Source organism: Lissotriton vulgaris, chromosome 7 (genome assembly GCF_964263255.1).
Source record: "Lissotriton vulgaris chromosome 7, aLisVul1.2, whole genome shotgun sequence".
NCBI classification, from domain to species: Eukaryota; Metazoa; Chordata; class Amphibia; order Caudata; family Salamandridae; genus Lissotriton; species Lissotriton vulgaris.
Window position 1 is genome coordinate 898,932,336 of NC_141695.1, and position 17,757 is coordinate 898,950,092.

General features: G+C 45.1%; 1 protein-coding gene across 8 annotated transcripts in view; it reads left to right on the plus strand.

Annotated features, from left to right (window-relative positions):
• Nucleotides 1-1,296: 1,296 nt before the first annotated feature.
• Nucleotides 1,297-17,757, plus strand: part of RNF130 (ring finger protein 130) — an 839,118-nt gene continuing 822,657 nt past the window's right edge. For 4 of the 8 annotated variants that reach the window (XR_015297545.1, XM_086931329.1, XM_086931328.1 and 1 more), the window contains exon 1: nucleotides 1,297-2,271. Coding sequence is in view for 6 of the 8 variants with exons in the window: in XM_086931329.1 (XP_086787455.1) it covers nucleotides 2,022-2,271 (250 nt within the window). In the remaining 2 variants the exon portion in view is untranslated. The remainder of the gene's footprint in view (nucleotides 2,272-17,757) is intronic. The other 4 variants (XR_015297544.1, XM_086931327.1, XM_086931326.1 and 1 more) reach the window with 1 other exon arrangement.

Consider the following 17,757-nt stretch of genomic DNA (forward strand, 5'->3'; position numbering starts at 1 on the left):
AAATATGTCCAACCAAGATAGCGAAGATCTGGACACCCCGGATGGGGACGATGTCATGAATGAAGCCGGTCAGTCAACATCCCAGAGCCCGGGTACGTGTGCAGGTGAAACATCGAGATTGTTTGAGGATATAAGAGATGGAAGTCTCCCCATGAACGGATACCAAGTGGACAATGTCCCGACGCACCCACGCACAAGAGTGGGTAGACCGGTCAAGTTGCCAAAGAGATTTGAGAACTTTGACATGAAGATCAAGTTAAGACTACATGTACCCCACTTTTCCCTTGTCCCCCCTTCCCCTCCTGACCTGTTTCCTCTTTGTAAAGGAGGGAGATATGTAGTGTTGCGCTCTAGTTGTTGGGCGCGGCACGCAGAACATGCTGGGATATTGGCGGGTGGCCATGTTCAGAGTGCTGATTGCCCGCCAACGTAAACAGTGGCTCTCCCGGCGCTCTGGATAATAAAAGCTCCAATTATAAAACATGATGCGTCTGTGTGTGTGTATGCATGGCGCGGGTACTAAAACATTATGTTCAGTTTTATTTAGCGTGTTCGAATATTAACAATTTGTCACCCATTTCCTCCAAACACCCTTGAGGATCATGCAGTAACTAAATACAGAAAAAAAATGATGTTTTCAAATATCACCAACATTAAAATACTTTTTTCAAACAGATTCTGTAGATAGAAACTGTTACTTCCCACACCGACCACCTGTGGTCATTATGTTGGGCCATATGCTGCCAAAACGTATACCTCGAGCTACGGACCTCTTTAACAGTAAAGGGCCCAACTGGAGCCCCAAGGTGTGGACAGCGTAAACAAATTCTGTTTGTTCAGCCGCAGACATGAACAAACCCGTCTGTCATCCGCCAGCAGACCAGGAGGCAACTATCTCCAACCACCCACGGTCAGCCTTACTTCGCGTTGCCTTATCTCCGCCTCTTTCCTTTCTCCCTCCGTTCTTCTGTCTTTACAACCAGAATAGCGGGCAGAAGCAACACGCCCTGCCCGTGTCGAGAACGGTTTATAGCACCCAGAACCTAACTGTCTCTCGCCTCACGTGCACCTCTAGCCAAACCCCAGCCCACTCCTATCAGTGCGACACCCATCGAGGGGCGGAGTCAGCAGCACTTCAAGGACTGCGAGAGAGACATGTGCGGACTTCTCATCCAATCAGCAATTCGGAATTTGTGCTATGCACTATGGTTGGCTGCAGAGCCGCCAATGCTCTAATTCTTGGCCGAGAAGCTGCCACTGCTCCAATCCTAGACTATTTTACACATCACGGGTCCCGCCCACTGTCAGCCGACTCCCATAATATGTTTAGCTGTGGAATCGGTTGTTGTGCGACCGGGAAGTACAGACATTACGGGCAGACGACATCTGTTAAGAGATTAACGGCAGACAGCGGACATTAGGTTGATTTCACGGACGTTATTGGAAATAGACGACAGATGTTTAGCGGAGAAGAAATGTTTTTTCCTTTAGTCAAGACCTTCAGTACTAGATCATGGTTCTCTTGTCAGCGCCATTGAACAAATGATGTATCTCTACCTGGACCAAGATTGCTTTCTTCTGCTTCATAATTTTGAACGTTGTTGCTCTCGGCTAAGCCATTCTTCAAACATGAAAATACGTTTTAAAGCAGTTTGGATAATGTGATGTACATAAGGTTTCTTTCCCCGAGTTTAGATGGTCAAATTATATTTCTTTGCCACTTGCCGAGGTTTTTTCTGCAACCTGTTTTACTTAATAACATTTGGTTTTGAACATTGTTGATCTTTCTGACACCACTGAAGACATTGGGCTAATTTCGAGCCTCCGCAAGGGGTCACCTTTGTGCCATGGAGCATAAGATGTGAAGTTCAACAGGAAATTGGTATGTTCGGTTTTAAAACATAAAACGTTCTTACGTCACCTGAGGATTTTTCTTAGACACTTCTGTGTTTTGGCTTTCCAAAGCCCCTCACAGGGGGGATTTTTTGCCTTTGAATTCTTCGCACTGTTATTTACTGACAATGAATCTGAGGTTTCTTCTACGCCCTTCGTACTGCCTCTTGTCTGTGTGCCTACTGTGGATGTTCTTGGGGATCCCGCAGGCAAGAGCAGAGAACCCGAATGTGGAATATTACAACGCTGTGGTGAATGTGACCCTCTTGTTTCCAGGCGGTAGTCCCATGCATTTGCGGATTGATGGGCGCTATGGGCTTGACTCGCCCAAAATAGAGACCAAAGGCGTGGTATTGGCACCACTGCCCATCCATGGAGGTAAATCTTGCAGTTTTAAAGTCTGTGTGTCTGTTAGGCTGTTCCTCGACTGTATGGCGCAGTCGTATGCATAACAGAAAAGGAAAGGTCCAGTAAAGAACTACTGTCTCCGTAAAGATATGTAACGAGATTAAGTATTGGGGCACGTGTGTTCATAATGTGTAAAGGGCAGATGCAACATTACGATCTTTATAGAGGCTCCTTAATTAGCCTTTCTGAGCTCTCAAGTTACTGAATTCCATGCTTAAGTAGCTCAACCAGTCCAGTGTTTCCGTTCCACATTGTAATTTGTAGTCCCTTTATCCATTTACGAAAACCAAGACCAGTCCCACGAGTCAAACTGGATGACCTACCTGCTCATGGGACAGGGGCAGCTTTAGAGCTCTGACCGCTTGTTCGTTTAACCAAGTTGAGTGAACAAAAATGAAGTACAACACCTCTGCCCGATTTTGTCAACATCAATGTCGTGACGTTTTATCAATTTATAATATAATTGTGTGCCTGTGATAATTTTTTGAGTCAATATTACAACAGTTTTCAATTATGTATATAAGAAATTTGGCAGAAGTGACCCTGTAGATGAGATACAGTAGATTTTAAAGTTTGAAAGACTCAAACTGGTGCTCACCAAATATTTAACCAACATTAGTCTGAGCTACTCATTTCTTTTCTGGCTTATTCATATGTAGCCATTGCTCAGTGATCTGGCTGTTCTTTGTGATGATGTTGACCCTCTTACAGCATGCGCAACACCAGTCATCCTCACTAATGGGAGAACATTTACTCTTTAAAAACAAGCATTTGCAATGCAATAGGTCTCGCATTAGGAAAGTGTGAGCTATTGGTATTGTAAATGACAATTTTTTTAAATATGTGTTGGCTTTTAAAATATATAAATTAATAGCATTGTTATTCACAAAGCCAATAGCTTACAGTTTCCTAATGCGAGTCCTATTGGCTATGGCAATGCTTGTTGGTAGCAAGCAAGGACAGTGCTGTTGTAGTGCTGAGTGATGATGTGGTTGGGCTGAGTGATGTGGTGGTGTATTAGAGTGATGTGGTGGTGTCCCAGAGTGATGTGGTGGTGCCCCTGAGTGGTGCCCCGGAGAGATGTGGTGGTGCCCCGGAATGATGTGGTGGTGCCCCGGAATGATGTGGTGGTGCCCCGGAGTGATGTGGTGGTGTCCCAGAGTGATGTGGTGGTGTCCCTGAGTGATGTGGTGGTGTCCCTGAGTGGTGCCCCTGAGTGATGTGGTGCCCCTGAGTGACGTGGTGGTGTCCCTGAGTGGTGCCCCTGAGTGATGTGGTGGTGTCCCTGAGTGATGTGGTGGTGCCCCTGAGTGGTGCCCCTAAGTGATGTGGTGGTGTCCCCGAGTGATGTGGTGGTGTCCCCGAGTGATGTGGTGGTGTCCCTGAGTGATGTGGTGGTGTCCCTGAGTGGTGCCCCGAGAGATGTGGTGGTGTCCCCGAGAGATGTGGTGGTGTCCCTGAGTGATGTGGTGGTGTCCCTGAGTGATGTGGTGGTGTCCCTGAGTGGTGCCCCTGAGAAATGTGGTGGTGTCCCCGAGAGATGTGGTGGTGTCCCTGAGTGATGTGGTGGTGTCCCTGAGAGATGTGGTGGTGTCCCTGAGAGATGTGGTGGTGTCCCTGAGAGATGTGGTGGTGTCCCTGAGAGATGTGGTGTCCCTGAGTGGTGTCCCTGAGTGGTGTCCCTGAGTGGTGCCCCTGAGTGATGTGGTGGTGCCCCTGAGTGATGTGGTGGTGCCCCTGAGTGATGTGGTGGTATCCCCGAGTGATGTGGTGGTATCCCCGAGTAATGTGGTGGTATCCCCGAGTGATGTGGTGGTGTCCCCGAGTGATGTAGTGGTGTCCCCGAGTGATGTAGTGGTGTCCCCGAGAGATGTGGTGGTGTCCCTGAGAGATGTGGTGGTGTCCCTGAGAGATGTGGTGGTGTCCCTGAGTAGTTCCCCTGAGTGATGTGGTGGTGCCCCTGAGTGATGTGGTGGTATCCCGAGTGATGTGGTGGTATCCCCGAGTGATGTGGTGGTATCCCCGAGTGATGTGGTGGTGTCCCCGAGTGATGTGGTGGTGTCCCCGAGTGATGTGGTGGTGTCCCCGAGTGATGTGGTGGTGTCCCCGAGTGATGTGGTGGTGTCCCCGAGTGATGTGGTGGTGGTGTCCCCGAGTGATGTGGTGGTGGCCCCGAGTGATGTGGTGGTGTTCCAGAGTGATGTGGTGGTGTCCCCGAGAAATGGAAATGGAAATGGAAAAAGAACTTAATACAGCGCGCTGCGGCCAAGCGGCTTCCTGGCACTAGGGACTTGACCAGACTCACAGAGGGGAACCGGGGAGGCTAACCAGGAAATGCCTGGGAAAACAAGAAAGTTTTAAGAGCTTTTCGAAAGTGAGATAAGATGGGGATAGAACGAATAGAAAGAGGAAGACTGTTCCAGAACCGGGGGGCCAGAACCGAAAATCGGGTGCCCCCTGTTCTGGATTTACGGAAACGGGGGATGTGCAGGAGGGAAAGAGAGGAAGAACGGAGAGTGCGGTTGGGGACGTGAGGAGTGATGAGAGATCCGATAAAGAGAGGGGCTGAGTGAATGTGAGCCCGAAAAGCCAAACAGGCCAGTTTGAAGAAGAATCTAAGGTGCACAGGAAGCCAATGAAGGGACTTGAAGGCAGGGGTAATGTGCGCAGATTTAGGGAGACGAAGAATGAGGCGGGCTGCCTGATTTTGAATGGCCTGGAGGCGGCGGGTTTCATAAGCGGGTATGCCCACGTACAAGCCATTCCCATAGTCAAGGCGGGAGGTGATGAGAGCCATGACTATGGTTTTAAGGGCGCCCGTAGAGAAATACCGGGAGATCTTCCGGATGAGGCGGAGGGACAAGAAGCAGGAGGATACAACGGAGCTAATTTGGGCATGCATAGACAGGTCGTGACTGACCTTGATGCCCAAGGTTCGGACTGAGGAAACCGGTGAAGGGGGGGAACCAAAGGAAGGGGGCCAGTGAACCGTGGACCAAGGGTTAGAGGAACCACCCGTGAGGACAAGCTCTGTCTTGTCCAGATTGAGCTTCAAATGGTTGATGCTCATCCAATCAGATATAAAAACTAGGGTAGAGCAAAGCTTTGGCAGAGAGACAGAAGGGGAGGAAAGATCAAAGACGAGCTGGAGGTCATCCGCGTAATTGTACACAGAGACCCCCACCTCCAGAAGAGAAATGATAAGGGGGTAGATGTAAAGATTGAAAAGGAGAGGGGACAGGGAGGAACCTTGGGGAACCCCACAGGTGACCAAGCGGGAGGGAGCGGAGAAACCAGAGAGATGGACCGCTTGGGACCTGCCATGAAGAAAGGTGAAAGAGAGATGTGGTGTTGTCCCTGAGGGATGTGGTGTTGTCCCTGAGTGGTGTCCCCGAGTGATGTGGTGGTGTCCCCGAGTGATGTGGTGGTGTCCCCGAGTGATGTGGTGGTGTCCCTGAGTGATGTGGTGGTGTCCCTGAGTGGTGCCCCTGAGTGATGTGGTGGTGCCCCCGAGTGATGTGGTGGTACCCCTGAGTGATGTGGTGGTACCCCTGAGTGATGTGGTGGTACCCCTGAGTGATGTGGTGGTACCCCTGAGTAATGTGGTGTCCCTGAGTGATGTGGTGGTGTCCCTGAGTGATGTGGTGGTGTTCCTGAGTGATGTGGTGGTGTTCCTGAGTGATGTGGTGGTGTTCCTGAGTGATGTGGTGGTGTTCCTGAGTGATGTGGTGTGAGGGGGTGAGGGTTGAGAGGGTGAGGGGGTGTGAGGGTGTGTGCGGTTGTGTGAGGGTGAGGGGGTGTGAGGGTGAGGTGGTGTGAGGAGGTGAGGGTGAGGAGGTGTGAGGGTCCGAAGTAAATAGTGGCAGGGCAGACATCCTAAGACAGAGAGAAGAGACTGCTTCGTGACTGCGTTGGTCAGTTTCAGAATCCAGAGGGGCAGAGTCAGCACAGTCTGTGAGGGATCAACGTGTCTAGAGGCAAAGCATAGCGGATGTAGCAGTGCAGCTAGCAAGTCGAGTGTTTTCAAGCTGAGTGTCCCTAGAGAGATGGCAACACAGCAACAGCATTTGAGGAGCAAGGGTACTGTAAACAAGCTTGGTAGGCTTTCACTTTCGTCCAGAAACAAGCTCTCGGCATTGCTATGGCGGGGGCGGGGGAGCGGCAGCCTTTGAAGTCTGATGCCGAGGCACAGACAAATGGTGGTGCGCGATGTGCACGCGGGGGGGCGGGAGAGCGGCACAGACAAATGGTGGTGTGTTATGTGGCTGGTGATGGTGTGCACGCGCATAGATCACATGAACTGTATGCGATCCACAGCCGTTTTGGTAGACTTGTCTTTTCCGCTTACTATAATCTCGCCGGAGCAATGCGCAAGCGCCTTGGCTCAGGCGAGACCTAAAAATTGCGCTGGACAGATCCCAGGGTGACTACTTACATTTCAAAGTGAAATGTTGCGGCAAGCCTCTTGACTTCCCTTGGACTTTGCTGGCTTTCTGCTTCTTAGCATTCTCACCTTCAGCTGAGCCTAGTAAATGCGCTCTTGTTATTTCAACGCACTCCGATTATCGTGTTTGTTTTATTTTTTGGGCTTTTGTGCAGCATTTCATTTGCGTAGTGTTATGTTAAATGTGTTAGCGATATTAGAGCTTCCCAAACCTAGTTGTTTTTCTCTGCTGGCTGTTTTGTTGTCCTGCTCTAACCTTGACTTGCTTATAGTTTTCAATTGAGGTCTGATGCTTTTCGTGTGCGCTTTATTTATTTATATGAATTGATTTAAAAAACGTTTTGTCAGGCGCAGGTCGTTCCTTGACTTGAAAATATTTAACGAACAGTTTATATGTTTGCTTAATTTTAAATCCTGCAGTGCTGAGTACTTCTGAGAATGAAGTACATACCCTGTTTGTGACTAGTGACGTCAAAGAGTCGGCATAATCTTTGATAGGGATGTCATATTCCTTTCTGTGTTTTTATAACGCACTTGTCACGACTGGTCAGTGATATTCACCTTGATCTCCAATTGTTCTATGTACCTCTAGGACTTATTTCCTGCTTGTTGGAGACACCTATAACCTTGCAGCAACGTGCCTACTGCCCTCTACTCCTGATATTTACTTACTGATTGTTGGTGACGCTTGTATGTGGGTAGCAACGTTTTATTGATTTAAGCAGTTCAGTGATATGTACACCTGTGGTTTGCTAGCTTAATCAAATACTCATCCTCCTATCCCCACGGGTTGTTTGGTATGACACTAAGACCAAGTGCTAAAGAACAAATCCTGCTGGTTGGCAAAGATTTTGAAAAAGTGTTTACTTCAAAGTTAGGGAAATATGAGTTTAAACATGGGAACAAACCAATTAGGCACACATTGAGGATTGTACCTTTTTAGTTCGAGAGACGACATAGAGTATGAACTGAAGAAGATGTGTGATCTTGTTGTCACTGAGCCCAGTGAATTGTTGTGGCTTCCCTTTTAATAGTGGCGCACATGTAAAATGGCAACTTGAGGGTCTGCATTAACCTTGGGATCCTTAACAATGAAATCTGGGTGGACTCCCGTTCTTCACCTCACATTGATTTGTTATTTGTATGTTTTGGAGGTGTTAAGTTCTTGCTTAAACTGGACCTGGGCTCTGCATACCCTAATGTCGAGTCGAAGCTGAATCTAAACCCATCCAAGCTTATGTATCCACAATTAAGACTTTTCAATTTACTGAATGCCTTAAGAATTGCCCTTCGCAGCTTCCATTGCTTCACTGTTCCATAAAATAATGTACCAGGTTCTGAAGTGCATCAAAGAGGTAGTGACTTTCCAGGATTGCATTTTCATTTCTGATAGATGTAATAATGAATTATCTAATCGATTTCTGTGCGAAGTAAAAAAATTAACAAAATAAATGTATGGAATAGATGTGGAACTTGATAACAGACCTGGAAAGGGTGAGAGTGCACACTTGGATAGTGTGTAAGTTTACATGTCTCTAGAGGTTCAGCTGACATTAGAACATTACTCACAGACCAGCTTTGAGAAATATTTTATGGACGAGCTGGTCTTTAAATCGGTTTAAAATCTAATAAATGAGTGTTCTTGATGTGGTTTTTCCAGCAAAGCATTAAAAAGCTTGATTTCCCCATACAAATATCCCACACCTTCCCATTGAAGGGAGCCTAAATTGGACTAGTAAGGCTGTGACTAGAGCATTCGGGCATTCTGTGGTAGGGTGATAACTTGGGTCCTCTCCATGTATAAAGTGTGTCAAATTCACAAGATATTTCATTGGAATATTTTAAAACTCCAGCCACTATTGTTTTGTCTTGAATACGGATAAGCAATCAACATTTTGTTTAAACATCACCAGTCAAAACCTGAATTATTAGTCCTGTCTGACATTACAATTGGGCCCACCTGGAATAGATCTAAGTGCTTCGCAATTCTAGTCTTATTTTTGCTGAATAATATATGAATTCCCTATGCATTACCATGATAAAACCAACATCTTGATAATAGAAAATCTTTTATTCAACTGGATGTATTCTGCCCCTCTCAGCATGCCCTCGTCAAAGTGTCTCCGAATCGGGATGTTCTCTTTAGCTTCCACCTAAATGCTTTGTCAAAAATGTGCGCCACGTTAACAGTCGTATACCACACATGAGTAATACAGGGAGCACTGTTGTCTATACACTGCATGGCTGCATGTTTTAAGTCTGTCGAAAAACCTATTCAGAATATACAGATGATCTAAAGAGCTAACCGTATCACTTATAGTGGCATGAAAAATGGCCATAAATGACATCTAACTTAACAGGGTGGCCGCAGATCATGAAGTCCCAGACAGAGTTCAGTGTGTGTTTTAGAAAGCCATCATTATGAAAGCTCAAAAAATGTGTCTGATTTATTCCATTTCCAGCTACGTCTGCTCTGAATAAAATTATTCATCCATTACTGGCTCATTCCATATTTGGAGGCATATCACTGAAAATGGAGATAGCAAAAGTCTTTAGTAGTCTGCCAAGACAATTAAGATAGGCTATTTACACCTTAACTTGCTTCAACTGTAAATGAAAACCATATCTGCTGAAGTTACTGTGGTAAATAGCAAGAAGACTTGCAATATTACAATATTCAAAACAGTGACCCCCACCCTAAAACTAGCTGCCCTGGACTAATCTGTAATTAATATGTGCATACCTGTTTGCAGTAATAATTTAACCTGAATACTTTTCTTGCGTATTACGTTTCTGTTGATTTCTGGATTTTTCTTTTTTTCAAGAACCTTTTTATTGCAATTAAAGCAAATAAGGACGTTAAAACCACAACGTACTGTAGCGTCTCAACACTGTCATACAAAGCCAAACTTCCCTCAGCCCGCCCCCAAACCCTCTCCCCCATGGATAATCCCATGGATAATTAATAAAATAGTAGATGAAATGAGGCATAATGTTCTTGTAACCCGACATCAAAACCAATTCTGTCACTTGGGGGCGCAAATCCCACCCCAGTGGTCATTCCATTTTCCCCAAATCTTTGCCCATTTCCCCAGACACCCCCTGCCCTCATAGACTACTTTATCCGTGATCATGAACCAGTTCATGTCGTTCTTACAGTCACTCAGTTGCGGTACCGATGCAGCCCCTCATAGCTGGGCTATATTCCGTTTGGCCACCATAACCACCATCATCCATAGTTTGTCCATTCTAGAGAGGTCCGTTGCATCTCTAACAAATCAGCAAGCACCACTTTTCAGGAGCATCTTTATCGCTCCCACACACCTCATTCAGATAGGCATTAGCTGACTCCCAGTATTGCTGAAGTATCTGACAATTCTAGAGCACGTGGAAAAACGTACCCATCTGGCCACTGTTTCTGTGACATAATGCAGTCCATGCCCTACCTGTATTCTACATATTAGTGCATGCGTGTGAACTCCTGTGCATAATGGACCAGTCAGAATCTGTCTTCAAAGAAGAGAGTTTCCCAGATAAACCAGAAAGGACTGGGTATCAAAGTAATAACAAAGACAAGATTCCTTTCTGTGTCGTACTGCAGCTTAGTGACCCACTGGTCTACTGATAATGTATTATAAAACTGGCTGAACTGACAGGTTATATAGGCACTAATTTTTACTCCACACTAAGATAGTTTTCTTTCTCTCAATATTTTATTTTCAGGTAAAAAACATTCAAGTAAAATTCACAACAAATGGTATCCTATCATGTAAAAAAACATTTTTTTGAGCGGTCCCTAGTCTAATACAGCATGGATCCTATTCTCGTTATCGCTCAAAAACATAAATGCAAATTAAATAGTAAAAAAACAAACTTTACGCATATATTCAGTAAAAATTCATGCACTGTGTATTGAGTTAAGCAGTCCTTTTGTACAAAAGGACTGCTTAACTCAATACACAGTGCATGAATAGCAAGGCCTCAGGCCATTCATTATCTTCTAGGCCCTCAATGTCTTGGTCCCACTGCTCTCGCAATTGCATTAGAGCATCAGGAGAATTAATAATCCATTTTCGATAGGTGCGGAAATTGCCCGTCTGGTCATGTGATCGGCAGCAGTCTATCTTCTAGTGGTGACGTGTCAGGGAGCTCCTTACGCCTTGGCATCGCCTTTTGCAATGCATGCCGGATCTGCAAATAGCGATGGGTTTCAGTGGGAGGCACTGTTGGTATTCATTTTGCAGATCCTCAAAGGTGATCGCCCGGCACCCACAGATCTCCCACCCTGGATATGCCTATTAGATCCCACTTGTCAAAGTCTTGGTGGGCCCTAGGATTCCCAGCTGTACAGTGTCCTAGAGTGGCGAGGCTTGTGTAATCCTATCCCCAAACCCAAAGCATGTCGTTTTTTGTGGCAGATGGTGAGCATGACTGCGGTAGGGTTTGAGGGTGCAGTATGCATCTGCGCTTAGATGGCCCTGAAATAACCCCCAGGCTGCATGGCCTGCCTAGGCGATACGATGGCTCCTCCATTGCGAAACGGACCCAGTGATGACTTTGAATTGTGCCACCCAATAGTATTTTTGCATATCCGGTGAGCTATGTCCCCATCATACCAGCCTCTCATAAGTTTTTTAGTGGTGATTTGTGCCTGTCTCCCATCCCTGAGAAACGTGCAGACTGTGCTCTTGATTTCCTGAAAGTAGGATGTGGGAACTGGGTATGACGTGTTTTGGAGTGCATAGAGAAATCTGGGTAATGGCATCATTTTGAACGGGGCATCCTTTCCAAGGAGCTATGTGGGCAGGGTCCTACAATGACATTCCACCAAAGGGGCGCCAGTGGGAGCATCAGGTTTCTGGATTTTTGTTTGTTTGCTGCACCTCGAAGCTGGCCCCTCACATTTTTTACATATAGTAAACATTACAAGCCAATGGCAGCAAATTCAGTGGATAACTTAAAGTGCAACATTTTAGGGTAAAGTCAAACGCTTATTAGGTAAGTTTGCCTCCTTTTTAATTTGTTCTTTAATATGTAGTGATAAATACTACTACTGGGCCCTATTGTAATTGGGGTCAGAGCATGAGTCTATACCAGAATGCGATACCGGGTTCCATCTCGCGTGGTGCACTACTATTGTGCATGCACTGCATCAATTTATGGTCGCTTTTGGCCCCGTTTATATTTGCGCCAATGCGTTTTGACCTTCAAAGATGGGCCTGTGGTTTATTTCGGGGAAGGTCTTCTTCAGGGCAGGATAGAACCCGGGATCCCACCATGGTATAGACTCATGTTCTGACCCCAATTACAATCGTGTTTATCACTACACATAAGAGGACACAAGTGGCAAAGGTCCCTATGATAACACTTTTCAGACACCAGGCAGGCAACTGTATATGTTCTGTTGCGTGCCTGCAAACTAAACCATGAACTGTATTTAAGTTGTGGTGATATTTTTGCTGTATATTATCTTTTGGATGAATCCTTTACATGTATCCAAGAAATGTTGTCATGTCAGTTTTGTTTTTCTTAGAAGTTTTGTCTCTTGTTATTATGTCTGTAAATGTATTGCATATTCTGTTTAAAAATTTCCATAAAAAAAATAAAATGAACAAGCAAAGAAAAAATGCTGTGATTCATGAAAAGCTTCCGTGATTCATTTCAAACAAATGACGTAAAAGTCACACATAAAGGCGTGATACATAAGAGTGTATAACCTGGGTGAAAGATTGAAATAATAGCAGGTCAAATCAAAGACAATAGACAGAACAATTTTTTGGTTTCTTCTATTTGAGTTGAATTTGCTTGATGGTCTGGGAGGCACCACCCCTATTCTGACCTTGTACCCTATACATCTGTGACACTGAAATTAATATTGCTCCCATCATTCGGGAAATTATACACTTTGGCGGATGTGACGGACTAACCATCTACTGGTCTAAATCGGTCATATTTCCACTCACTCCAGCCACGCAACCCTTTGTTTCAGAGTACCCTTTACAGTGGTCTGAGGCATTAGTCCGCTACCTGGGAGTTTGTCCCAGCAGGGACATAGGCAAACTCAGGGATGACAATTATGGCGGACTCATGACATGGTTAGAAGACCGATTGCTGGCATCGACGAGACTGCCATTGTCACTGGCTGGAAGGGTTGCAGTTACCAAAATGGTGGTGCTCCCTAAATTCTTGCATTTATTAATTTACTTTCCATTCCAGGAATGCCACAGGCTCTTCTGCGATGAATCCAATTGCTGTACTCTGAATCAGCAGCGAGCAAGACCAGGGTGCCCACTGTCACCAATATTATTCACTTTGGCATTTGAGCACCTAGCATTTGTGGTAAAGCAGAGGCATGCGGACGCATCCCAATGATTCTGCCAACAACCTCTGGCTACACCCCTAAAGGCAGATGACATGGTTCTATATGTGCATGACCCAGCTACGCATTTAACGCTGATTATCCGCTAGTACTTCAGATATTAGTGGTATTCTGGATTGAGTATTAATTGGTCCAAGTTGACTATTTTTCCCTTGACTCTGGGCACTGAGCCCCAATTCCTGGAATTCCCCTCTGGACGAGGTACACTAAGTATAGATACTTAAGTTGGCTTAGTTGGTACCATGATGCGATGGCAGACTCTAGTGTGGGACACCCTTGCCTCCATGCAGTCCTTTTCAGAGAGGTGATCAAAATCTCATTCCCTAGCATGAGGTGGCAGATCATAGGAGTCTGGCGTATTAATGATAAGTTGGCAGTAGATCCATGTTATCTTATGATCTTTCAGCTCACCAGTCAATCTTTTTGCCTCTAAAGTACTAAAGTCAGGGAGCTCCTCCAGTTCCGACTCATAGGGAGTGATTGCATAACTGAACTGATTATATCCTTTTTGTAGATGCCCCCAAATGATTTTAGCACAATTTCCGACATCATATCACCTGCCAATAGATCCCCATCACATTGCATTGTTTAAATTGCCTTTACACCTCTACCTGGTTGTCTTTTCTAGACCCACAGATGCTTTTTTCTAGTTAGTCTCTGTAACTATCTCAGTTCTTTGCTAGTGCCTTTTTTTCATATGAAATTAAGTGGAGTGTGGGATCTATTGCCCCCCCCTTCCCTTCCAAAGCAAATTCAACATTCAAACTTCTTGCATTGCCCATTTTTTGAATGTGGAGGCTGGGTCCCCCTATGTGTCAAATCACCATTCATTGCTGATCATTAACTGAGACAATTATTAACTGTGGTTCTTTTTGTCAATTACTTAAGTGTCCAAACAGAAAGGCTTTTTTTGATGGACTCGCACAGGAATTGTACCAGGCGTTTTGGAACATTCCCATAATAATCAAGGGAATCTTTAAATAGGTATGATATTAGGCTATTTTAGCACTCGGGTAAATTACCAAGAACATTATTTCAGTGTTCTTAACCTTATGGTTAATGTGAAGTCTAGGGGTTTTAATGGTGGGCCTGATAAGAACAGCCCCTAACTTCCTCCAACTCTGCAAGGATGGTTTTAAAAATATAGTATCCAATCTCAGTTTAATAGTTAATGCAGAAATTTTTCCCACAATACATTCTAGCTTGTGACAGAAACACATATTTGACGTCTGGATTTTGAGAACGAACCGCCCTGCTGTTAATTTTGATGTTGGTAACTGCGCACAAAAAGATTAAAAATGGGGCACTGATCTCTGCAAATCAAACTTAAAAATCTTATTCACACGTTCCATTTGTATTGTACATCAGTGCAGAAATTTAGAACATAAACATAGGATACTCTGATTTTTTTTCTGTGTTAGACACCTAAAATATTAGTTGGAAACTAGATGACCTCTCAAACAAGAAATTGCCTAATCTTACTAAATCCCTGGCCGATCACAGCAGTGTATGCCAAACATTGCACTGAAGTAATAAATAGTGCATTAGTATTCTGATAACAGTAAGAATGTTCAAAGGTGTGTTTCATGATTGGGCGATAACAATTTAGAATAAATTATACATGTAGGGTGTTAGAGGAATAAGTTAAATTCATTCGTGGTCCATTCTTCAAGCAACTTCCATTTCTAAAAACAGTTCAAACCTCGAAGTTGGTTCAAAACCAGATTCATTCTTTATGAACGAAGTGCCTCCTTGCTTTGTGGCAAATAGTCTTGCACAAGTGAATCGACGTGTGACCAAATGAAGAAAAAAAATGCCCTAAAACGAATCGAGCTTCGAATCTACTTTAGCTTAAAACATGTTCCGATAGGCAGTGCATCACATTGGTAGTTTGCAAAGATTTGCTTTGTTTTCATGTGGATAAACCACGCACTAGTCGACCACACGATTTGATCAATGTATTGCTGTTTAGAGTACATTCATTTTGCAAGTCTTTTTGTTATCATCGAGAAAACCGTGACAAATTTCAAGTCTGCATACATGGGCGAAGGCAGGCCTATTTATAAGCGCTCGTCTCGGGGCTTGGTTGCCGTGCTGTCTGACATTGCCAGCCTCCCAATTACAGCCATTTCGACAGGCTGTAATCAATAACATTTGAAATGACCGTGTGAGACGCCTGTCTTTTTTTTCCCACATGCCGGAAGCTGCTGCGACAGCGCTCAGAAATGGCTTTAATTCACAGCCAATACTGTCTGTTTTCCAGACAGGGTCTCCGCAAACAACCACAGCGATAGGTCGCATGAAATGGGAAAATGGTAGGATGGGGTTAGCAATTCAGTAAATACAGGTGATACGTTCCCGATGCTTCTACACAGCGCGCACACCACCTTTCCCTGAAGCCTTTTCTCAAATTCACCCGTTTATCAAGCCACAGTAAAAACATGGTGTGGACATTTCCGAAACTCCCTTTACAGATTACAAGGATTGAACGAATCAGAGTAGCTCCAGTTCAATGGTAATTAAAACATCTGTGATTCCCAAAGCTCTTGGTAAAAAAATTGAAGTCATTGCTGACCCCTTCTTTGGTACACAAAGCCTCGCTGAGACTGTTGCTTGTGACTTTATTTCTAACTTCTGCCTGCAATCAGTTCATCTAAATAGTATATGTTTTGACAGGCACATACCACACACTTTTTTTTCCTTAATTATCTTTTTATTGTAACACGACAAAATAATGGCAGTACATCATCAAACTTACGACCACAATTGAGTGTTGGCATCACTTCCACCCTCATACATTGCTCCCAGGCAACGCAGGGCCTCCACCCTTCTTATTTCCTGGAATACTGGCAGCATCAGATTGTTTCTGCTTGAGCCAAGGCAAGGAGTGTAACCCCCACCGGGGGCGCACACGGACTCCCCCCTAAATACATTCCAGTTGTCCCAGATTTACCTCTAATTTTTCCGGCAGCCTCTTTGCGTATCTACCGTTTTCTCCGCCACCATGCACCAGTCCATGTCTTTTTTTTTTTTTCCAGTCCTGCATTAGTGGCGGGAAAGAGGCGCCCCAATGGCGAGCTATGTTTCTTTCTGCCAGCATAAAGCCCAGAGTTACCCAAGTTCGGTCTGCACTCCCTAGGTCTGTGTCCTCCCATACATTCAGAAGGCACCACTTAGGCGATATCCGGAGCAATTCGCCCATCACCCCGACATACATTCTCCTACTGCCTGCCAATAGAGCTGAATCTCTCGACATTGCCATATAATATGGTAGAAGGATTCTGTCTCGCCGCATCCCCTATTACAGGTGGTTTCCACCCTACGACCCATCTTCACAAGTGTGGTGTATTAAATGTATATTCTATGTAATATTTTGATTTGGACTAGTAGGAACCGGGCCCTTGTCGCTACCACCCTCGGAGAGGCCAGTCCCTCTGACCATTTATCCTCCTGCAAGTCCACACTCCAGCGATTCTCAGCACTACGAGTGAGTCAGGTAAGTTATTGATTTGCTTTTTATACGTTAGTGAGATCGCTTTTATTGGAGAGATGTTCCTCGAGGAGTTTACACACCAGAGGCGACGACTCCGGGAGTACAGTTCCGTTGGGCACTGCCGCCTGTAAAGCATGATGGGTCTGCAGATATCGGCAATATTCCGTCTTGGACTGACCGTATGTTTTCTGTAGGTTTTCGAAGGAGATCATTCCACTGCTTGTGTATAGATCACCCCATCTGGAAATTCCGATCAAGTCCCATTGGGTGAAACTCTTTCTAATACCTGCTGTCCCAAGTTGCTGTGATTCCCAGAGTGGTGTAGCTTTGGTGACATTTTTTTTCCATCCTAATCTGGAGAGAGTCTCATGCCATTGACGAACCGTCACCGCTGTGGGACCCTCAAGCGTGAGTCTTCGTGGGTCAGTGTACAGTGCATAGAGATACCCTCTTGGTTGCATTACCAGTCTATCCATTTGGTACGCTGGTTCTGTTAACGACTGGTGGACCCATTGATTGACGATTACAATCTGAGCTGCCCTATAATACATCTGGATATGTGGCAATGCAATTTCCCCCACCGTACCATCCACGGGTCAGTTTATTAAGTTCAATCTTTGGCGGACCCCCATCCCACAGCAGTGAGCGCACCTCACTATTTATTTAGGTGAAATATGAGTATTGAACCAAAAAGGGCGTATTCTGTAGTACATATAAAAATCTTGGCAATGCCATCCTTTTAAACAGTGCTGCTCTGGCAGGAAGAGAAAGCGGAAGGGCTCGCCAGTGGCGGACATCACCCCTGATTATCTCCAGAGGGGGCAGGAGATTGCATGAAACCGGGCCTGATCAGTTGTGACAAAGATACCCAAGTAGCGGAAATTATCCGTAGCCACCTGTGCCTCACAGGTCAGCTGTAATTTTGGCGGCATACCTTAGAGGACGAACACCACTGATTTAATCCAGTTGATGGTATACAAGGAATATCGGCCAAATGTAGTGAAGATATTTAGTATTATGGCTATGGAGCCCCTTGGGGACGCAACATATAAGAGGACATTGTCGGCGTTAACCAGTTTCTTATCTTCCCAGTCCTCTATCGAGCGCAGCCCACGTATTCTAGGATCTTTCCAAATCCAT